At 29.3% G+C, this 9,615-nt stretch overlaps 1 protein-coding gene across 3 annotated transcripts; it reads right to left on the bottom strand.

Annotated features, from left to right (window-relative positions):
* Positions 1 to 3,373: 3,373 nt before the first annotated feature.
* On the bottom strand, positions 3,374 to 5,071 carry LOC123197568 (HMG-Y-related protein A-like). 3 transcript variants are annotated; one of them, XR_006497884.1, is made up of 3 exons: positions 4,855 to 5,071; positions 3,503 to 4,070; positions 3,374 to 3,449 (listed from the first exon to the last, which is right to left on the bottom strand). XR_006497884.1 is itself a non-coding variant. In XM_044611887.1 (2 exons), exons 1-2 carry the CDS (start codon positions 4,903 to 4,905, stop codon positions 3,582 to 3,584), a joined length of 540 nt encoding a protein of 179 aa, XP_044467822.1. In that variant the 5' UTR covers positions 4,906 to 5,071; the 3' UTR covers positions 3,374 to 3,581. The 3 variants fall into 3 exon arrangements, 2 of the variants coding, with proteins under 2 accessions (XP_044467822.1, XP_044467823.1); XM_044611887.1 differs by having other exon boundaries at positions 3,374 to 4,070; XM_044611888.1 differs by lacking the exon at positions 4,855 to 5,071 and adding an exon at positions 4,398 to 4,748 and having other exon boundaries at positions 3,374 to 4,070.
* Between the last annotated feature and the right edge of the window lie 4,544 nt (positions 5,072 to 9,615).

Below are 9,615 nucleotides of genomic sequence, written 5' to 3'. Positions count from 1 at the left end.
ATGTTGATTGGTTGATTTTATATTTTATTTAATACATATATTAGATTTCTGATTTGTTTTAGTGTTCAATAATTAATAGTGCACGTGTTTGTAGAATTGGATTTGTTTTATGTATATGTTTTGTTTTGATGCAAAGTTAATTGTTATTACTTATTATATTTATATTCAATAATGCATATATTTTGTTAATTGTGAAAATTGAAAAGTATGCACAATATAAAATTTATTGTGTAAAGCATATGTAATTAGTAATAAAATATAATTTTTTAGGTTTTTACATAAAACCGGTCCAAACGGTCCAATCGACTGGTCCAAACGGTTCAACTGGTCTGACCAAAACCGGTACTTAAAACGGTTTTTATCCCGGTCCGGTTTTGAAAACCTTGGTTACAGGTTTATTCTAAGGTCTTTTTTATTTGTCCTTCATGTTTTTCTTGAAGTAGCTTGTAAATATAACAATTAAAAGAAAAGCATTGTATTGATGTTATTTTCCATCACTAATTGATGTATATAATTTAAAATCTTATGCAAGATAAGCTATAATGCAACAATTAGAATCTAAAAGACTTAGTTAAGTTTATAACAGATGTGTGAGATAATACATTGAGACAAGTAAAATAAATAGATGTGATATAGGATATTTTACATCGTTCAGTTTGATGATTTGAATATCTATATCCATGATATTCTCACTTAGTCTAAGTGTTATACAAGAATAATATAAGATATTATGTTATCTTTTGTCTCTCTCTCTTTTCTTCTCTTCCCCATCCTATCACTTATATACAAGTTATTTTGAGGGAAAAGTAAATTTAAAATTAATTTAGGACCTTAATCCATAATTTGAATGTAAATGAGAGAGAGCTATTTTTATATCAACAACATCTTTGTTTATGGAGGAATTTATATCTTGTTGGATGATCATTGTAAAAGTATTGTGTTATAGAATCTAGACGAGTCTTTCCATTGATAAAATTGTAATTGTATTCGTGAATTGTAGATTTGGTTTCGATTAGTCGCTACTATCAATCATGATGTTTGGGTCTTGGATCCATTGTGGGTTTAAAGTTGGATAGTTATTTAGTAGTTGTCTACTGGTTGTCACATCTAATTTCATTTTAAGAGTTGACATTGAAGTAATCAATTTGATCGCACAATTAGTTCTTAGAGTGCGTAGAAGATTCTAAGAACTTTGAGAATCTTCTACCATGTGAAAATCTCATAGTATTTTATTAGATTACTCAAACTAGCAATATCATGTTTTTGTATGTTTGATCAATGTATCCATTTTATTGTTTCATCTTTTTGTGGGATACGATTGAACGTACACTATTTGCATCATAGGATGGTCAATACGTGTCTATGAGTTTTTTTAATGGTAATGACAAATTCTTTTTAACTACAAAGAGAATGAACTTAGAGTGCATATTTTCCATAAGGTTTTTCTCTCCTCCTTTGAATGTTTCATCAGTTGTCTTTAGCTATTTTCCTTTAAGTTTAATGAAGAAGGAATTTTGGAGTTTGAAGCTTCTATGGAAGAAAGAGATGTAGAAAATGGTCTTTATAATGATTTTTCATATCTTTTGACAAGTGGATCATGTTTGTTTGTTATCTTATTTGCTCTTATTATGTATCTCTCTTGGTATGCTGATGATATTAATCACCATAATAACTTTCCTTATATGGGTGTTTCATCACATTCTTGTGAACTTCAAAATCTTGAGTTAGGTTTTTATATTGATTCTCACCTCAATCCTCGGTATATCTTTTGACAAGTGGATCATGTTTGTTTGTTATCTTATTTGCTCTTATTATGTATCTCTCTTGGTATGCTGATGATATTAATCACCATAATAACTTTCCTTATATGGGTGTTTCATCACATTCTTGTGAACTTCAAAATCTTGAGATAGGTTTCTATATTGATTCTCACCTCAATCCTCGGTATATCTTTTGACAAGTGGATCATGTTTGTTTGTTATCTTATTTGCTCTTATTATGTATCTCTTTTGGTATGCTGATGATGTTAATCACCATAATAACTTTCCTTATATGGGTGTTTCATTACATTCTTGTGAACTTCAAAATCTTGAGATAGGTTTTTATATTGATTCTCACCTCAATCCTGGGTTCCAAGGTGACTTGTCACATTATAATGACTTGTCACCTTTTAAGTGTTATTTCATGAGTTTGTGAATTTGGTTAAAAAATATTTAAATCATCTAATTATATTAACTTATATAATCACATGGATTGAATATAATATTGGATGAATAGATCTAAGTAGGATGGAGACATGAAATCCAATCATAGACTTTTTACTGAATGATTGAGGGGTGTGCCCCACTTTAGCTAAATCATTGTCAATCATACATTTCATTGACACAACTATCAATCTATCATGATAATTGGTGTAGTCAAAACCAGTACAAGGTTCCCATTTTTGTCCATAACTCTTAAAAATAGCAATTTCAATTCAAATTTGAGATCTTTGACCCTAACAAAAAGAAAATTCTTCAATAAAAATGGGAAAAGGGAATGAGGATAAAGACACAAAATATCTCCAAAATCATGGACGGATTGAAGAGGAAGATATGTGTCCTCTCCCCGCCCCGTCCCTTCATCTTCTTTTTATATTAATATTTTTACTTAAAATACTAATACATCCTTATAATTTTAAATTATTTATTTTTTTTCAAATTTATTTATGTTTTTTGTAGTGCATATTATTATTTGTAGTATTTAAAATAATAGGTTAATTTTAGTTTTAGTTAATTTTATTGTTAATATATTTATATTGTGTTTAAAAAATATAAAAAATAAATTTTTCCCTATAAGTATGAGGATTGGAAAGAAATTTTTTCTCGTGAAGAGAGAACGGGAAAGAGATTTATTTTACAAGTAAAAGACGGAGAATTATTATCATTCTCATAATGAAGACGGGTTAGAAACGAACATTGATATCTTTTACGAGGACAAAGACAAGAAGAGAGAATAGGGTATTCGGCTCTACCCCACCCCTCCCCGTGGCCATCCCTAATAACTCCACTCATTTTATTTAACTACACTTCCATCTTTCAAACTACCATTTTGGTTGAAATCAGCAATCATAAACCAATGGATTAAGCAATAGCTATAGCCTTTTTTCGCCCCAAGTTTACCTTTTGATAGACACAAATTTAAATACAAGCCAATATGTAAAATTGGCATTTAAGGCTCTCAACTTGGACCATAGGTTCAAATTTTCATTTTCAAGATGCCACAATGTGTTTCATACACACAACATGATTGATTTGGTAAATGAAAATCTGAAACTTTCTTGTACGATTTTGCGGCCATCCAATAAAAAACGTGAGCAAACTTGTGCAAAACATTTGAAACAATAAGAAGATTTTAACCCAAATCATCATTAGCATCATCATCCTCTACAAGGAACTGACTGTTAAAGCCTCGACAACAACTACACCATCCAATTCTACTTTGCACTTACAACACAATGAACAGACTAACACCAATTCTACAGACAGAAAAAACTAAAAGACCAGTAAGCAACAAGCACCAGTAACAGTAAGGGGATGGGACTATTGTTCAACACTCACTTCAGTCAATGGAGGTTTCACCTTTGGGGGCCGACCTCTACCTCTTCCTGTCACTGTTGCTGTAGTGCTTCCACTTATCCCACCTGAAGGCCTAGCCATCTTCCGTGGTCGTCCCCTAGGCTTCCCACTTTCAGTTGCTACCTTAGGCTTCACCCGCTTTGGAGCATTGGGATCCTTAGGTGGGCGGCCCCTAGGCCTAGCCGGAGCCAGGACTGGGAGTTGTGCCAGTGGGTTCTTTGGCTTTGGGGGTCTACCACGACCACGCCTTGGAGGTGCATTTGGGTCAAGTTTCATGTAATTATTTTTCCACAAAACTAGCTCTCCCGTTTCCTTCATTCTGTTCAGGTGGTGAGACAGCAGAGTCGTGTGCTCTGCTGGTAACTGTCCGTATTTCGATTCAATGTGTTTGGATATTGATGTCTTGTTTGAGCCATTTGCCTCGTTCAAAGCTTCAATGGCTGATAAAATCATCTATGAAACACCAAATTTGTAATAGAATTAGAAAACGAAAGTAAAGGAAATGTAATTAGCAAATGTAAACACTACAATCTGCAAAACAATACTATAATTACACACAGCTAAAACATGGAAAACAATAGCAAATTCAGTCAAATGAAGACTACTAGCTCTTATATGCCAAAGAAACCCCATTTGTTCTGAAGTATCCATTATTGATAAAAATCATAAGTAGATGAAGGAAAATTTAACAATGCTTCAAATGGCTGACACAAATCCTTTTATCAGAAGCACTCAAAACATCTATGAAGTAAGAGCTTCAGTAGTACATTGAAAATTTACATCGATTGGCAGGCTTTTCTTCTTTTTTTTTTCCCTTTTTTGTCGTTTCGTCAAGTAATTACGAATCTGTTGAATTAAACAAAAACTAAATATAAAAAAGAGTGAAAGTTAAGCATTCAAGCGCAAATTTTTACGAGGAAAACAAATTTAAAAAAAGCAAATCTTTACATCGAACATTGAACATAATTAGAAAAGGCCAGAGAATTAAATGAATTAAAGCTCAATTTTTGCAAGACAAAAAAAAAAATTGCGAGTGAAAAGCATCAAGAAGTGTGCAAACAAATCAACATAAGACATTCATGCTAAATTTCCCAGGAACTCGTTTGGTTTCCAAGACAATTAAAAAAGAAAGAAAGAAAGAAAAGGAATCAAAGACGAAAACAATACAGATCAATTGAAGTTGAAAAAATTTGTAAGGGTTATTTTTTTCCCTTAAAAAGGAAGGATTTTACTGTACCTGAGGATAAGGAGGTAGTGTTGGAGGCATATTGACCTCTTCAGTTGCCATTAATTCTTCAAACTTGAACAGAGAAAAAAATGAAAAATAAATAGAAGGAAAAAAAAAAAACCTCACTCACTCAGTGACCCATTGACTCAGTGAGTCCAGAAGAACTTCAACGAAATTTGAAAAAAATTCGCAGAAAACAAAACTTGAAAATAAAACTGTGGACTTTCTTTTGAATAGAAAAGGGAAAGATTTGAGAGATGGACTTATAAAAAACATGTTTAATTTCATTGAAAGACATGGACGGCTGGGAATGGTTCAGTGGATGATGATCCAACGGTATAGGGGTTCTGATGGTGAGTTCACACGGACTGATGACGTGGCTAGCTTATTAGTTTTTAAATTTTTTAAAATTACAAGATTATCCATCGTTTGAGGAATACTTTCAATAATTGACATTTTGTGCTACGTATATCTGCTATGGTCCCCCTCATTGTGACAAAAATTAAAATGGAATTAAGAAATATAAAGGTGAAAAAATGGTCCCCAATTTGAGAATCTTGAAGTTAAATAAAGATGTGCTGCTGAGAGGTCTTTTTCTTTTTACAGGGTTATGGCAACATGAAAGGAATCCTATTTAATTGATGAGTTATGGGTTTAATTATTTACAATAATTAATCCATTATCATGGTGAATATATATATACACAATAAAATTAGGTGGATCTATTTTTACTATACAATTTATATATACAGATGATATATCATCATCTAATTGAATGATTATAAATTAAAAATAAAACAATACTCAATCACACAATAACACATCATTTGTGTATAAGAATTATGTACGAAAAATGAGTATACATAACATTATTCATATATATATATATATATATGAGCAATACTATATGTATCTATTTTAGATACTTAAATACATACACACTTATGTGTGTCGTCACATGATTAGGTATTACTTTATATTTAATTCAAACTCAATTAATCACATGATGATACATGAAAAATATACCCAAAATAAATACACATAGTTTTATTGATATATATATTTTTTTAAATACACAATTTGATATATAAATAATATGTCATTATATAATTAGGTATTACTTTATCTTTAATTTAAAATTATCTAATCATATAGTAATACACATATGAGTATCTAATATTGTGATCAAAAGTACATACACATAATTTTATCGTTACAAATTATGGATCTCACCTACTACAAATAATCTTTATCATTCAATTACACACAACTATTTTATGTGTCACATTTAAAACTTAATTTAATTTATAAGTTTTGAATGTGTTATGCATTTAGACTTTTCCTTAGAAAAATACACAAAATTAATATTAAAAAAAAGTCTAAACATTATGTAGTGAGTAACTAGTAATGCTTGATGGAAGATCCATCTAAACATGTCAACTCTAAAATTATTTTAATTAGAATATATAAAAATTATTTTAGTAATATATCTTTTATTATTAATATTTTTTGTTTGTTTTGTTAGTTAATAAAAATGTTTTGGTATTTTTTTTTATCAATAGTGATATCACAAGTAATATAAAAAATAATATGATTATTACTTTCGTATTAAGTATTTAAATATTACAAAAATAATATTAATTTTATTACTATTTTATTCTTATTTATTAATTTTTTATAACAAAAATTCTCATCGCTTGAGCTCAAAAAGGCAACAATTACCTTAAACATTATTTATCTTTCAAAATATTTTAATTCACATAAACATTTTCACAAATAGTTAATCCAAAAATTAATATATTCTGTCTCACATGGTCATTAAGTTACAACTCAAACTTATTAAAAAGTTTCACAATCAAATCCCATGTGTTTTTTATCACATGAAAAAATGATTTTGAATATAACTTGGGTAATTTGAAAAGATAAATAAAAATGATAAATGATGATGAGACACAATTGCAAGCAAATCCCGGATAAACAATATATTCATATATGTATTACATTTAATTAAATAATAATAATAATGAATAAGGACATTAAAACGATATAAATTACTCATCAATTTATGAATTTATTATATAAATTTTATAATGAAAATAATGTTTGTGAAATAAAACAATAAAGTAGTAGTAGGAGTTCAACACTTCAACTTTGAAAATAGGCTATACCAAGCAGGATTAAAATTTTGGAGGTGAGTAGTGAATTAAAAATTTGGGAAAATGAGAATAATATTTTTTTTTTTTTCAATTGAGGGTAATAACTTTAATCTTTTTTTTTTTTTTTAATTTGAGGGAACTCCTCAACCTTTCCTAAGATTTTTAAATAATAATAATAATAATATCAAGATTTAGAGGGGTTTTAATAATACAATATAGATTAGACTTCATGTTATAATCTTTTATATAGATGATTGACAGGTTGATTATACGTAAAGTAAGAAATCAAAAGCTAATTTTTTTTTTTTTTTTTCGCAGGAACTTGTAATGAATCCCATGAAATTGGGAAGATTAGATACATATTGTTATTCATTAATTATTTTAAATATATAAATAAGTATGTATAAGGAAGGGCAAGGAGAGAATCTTAATCTCTATTTCTTATCCATCCCTATTATGGAAATAAAAAAATTCTTCATTCTCTTCTCACAAAAAAAAATCCTCTCTCCATCCTGTCTCCGTCTTCGTCCCCATTTCCATGAGAAAAAATCTCATTTATTTATCCTTTAAACACAATATAAAGATATTAAATAACAAAATTAACTAAAATTAAAATCAATCTATTATTTCAAATGTCATAAATATCATACATAATAACTTTAATATACATAACTACAAGTGTTGAAGGGTCAACCCGAAGTCTAACACAATAAGGTTTGATTTGGTACTATAGGTGTCAAATCTAGCTCATGGGACTTCCAAGGCTAGCCTTTGGCCTACACATAAGACTCGTGGGGTGACTCATTACTTTTTATATAATTAATAAAAAAATTAAAATTTTAATTAATAATTATAATATAAAATTTTATTTTTTTATTAAAATTAATGAGTCAACCTATGTCTAACCTTATACATATTAAACCAGACTGTAGATCTTATAAATTTTATAGATCGACTAGTCCAAAGGCTTGTTATTGTGCGGGCCTTAAGCTTGACCCAATCGTGCTAGAACCAGCTTGACCCAACCCACCGGCACTTCTATGTATAATAAAAATATAAATAAATTTGAAAAAATATATATAATCTAAAACTATAAGGATATATTATTATTTTAAGCAAAAACATTAATATCAAAGGGCGGGAATAGAGACGGGGACAAGGACAGGGGCACGGACGAGACACATGTATCCCTATCTCCAATTACGAGGATATTTTTCGTCTTCCTCTCATTTGTTTCTATTGGAGAATTTGGTCTCTATTAAAGTTGAAGAGGATCGAAGACCCTAAATTTAGATCAAAATTATCTTCTTTAAGTATGTATTTGATACGTATCATCAATTGATTGAAGAGTTTTGATTCAAAAATAAAATAATATCAAATTATATAATAATATATTATTTATATATTAAAAAATACGTAACTGCTCTTTGCTGTTATGCATCCGACTTAAAAGGAGATCTTAAAAATCCATACCCTATCCAAAACATGTTCATGCTCTCAGCTTATACTCTACTTAATCCAAGAGAAGAGAATATTACAGAGGCCATGTACGAGCCAGCAGCTCAAAACAGATCACCCCAACTCAACAATTATGACGCCACGCCACCGTTATTCACTTACTACAATTCTTGCCAAGTACAATTGTGGATTCCCTTCAAATTCAGTTTTTTTTTTTTGTTTTGTTTTGTTGATCAAAATTTATGTTCTTATTCTTCTAGTGAACTTGAAGCAAAATGCTTTGAGTTGCTTTTATGCTACTTTTTTGAACACTTTGTTTTTCTTATCATTCTTTTTATTTTGATTAATCTTTGGAATTCCAGAGGATTGATTTCTTCCTTCTCTCATAAGGAAAAAGGAAATTACTTAAAAGAATTAAAAAAGTGATTGTTAGGATTCCAAATATAACACATAAAACTTTGATCACATATTAAAAAACATGTGTTTTTAGCGTAGGATTTATATAGTTTTTAACTCTTTATTCTCAATAACTAGTTTTTGAGGTGTAGTTCCTTTAAGATTCATATCATTTGGTATTAGAGTCATCATCATGTCTCTTAGTTGTAATCATACAATATGGGTGGTGACGTTGGCATTATAGGATTCGTTCGAGACTAGCATAGAGTTAACACACAACCAATCCATATGGACGTCAAGACTACAAAGTGTGGTGGTACATTAAGGTCTCAAATTTAAGGTATGTAACTTAAATCTCATATTAGAAAGCATGAACTTTTAGTATGAAGTTTATATAATCTTAGGTTTTTCAATCTCAAGAGAACTTTTAAGGTGTGATTCTCTCAATACTCATATTAGTGATCTTCATTCTCTAATTGTTATTATTATTTGCTTTCCGTAAATTTATTTACTACTTGTTCTTGATAAGTAGAATCTGTGGGGTAACATAAGATTATCAGAAGCTCCAAATTAAGGACCAAGCTTCAGCTTTCCATGAATGCATAATCCTGAATATATGTTTCAAAAAGTATAGAAATAAAATGGCGAAGGTATCATGAATAGTATGATATAGGTAAGCAATAAAACTATATACATATTTATATATTTATATTTATATTTATATACATGATAGGATACATAAATAACATGTTGTCATATG

This window comes from Mangifera indica, chromosome 15 (assembly GCF_011075055.1).
Source record: "Mangifera indica cultivar Alphonso chromosome 15, CATAS_Mindica_2.1, whole genome shotgun sequence".
Taxonomy (NCBI): domain Eukaryota; kingdom Viridiplantae; phylum Streptophyta; class Magnoliopsida; order Sapindales; family Anacardiaceae; genus Mangifera; species Mangifera indica.
This window is presented reverse-complemented; position numbering and strand designations above follow the sequence as displayed.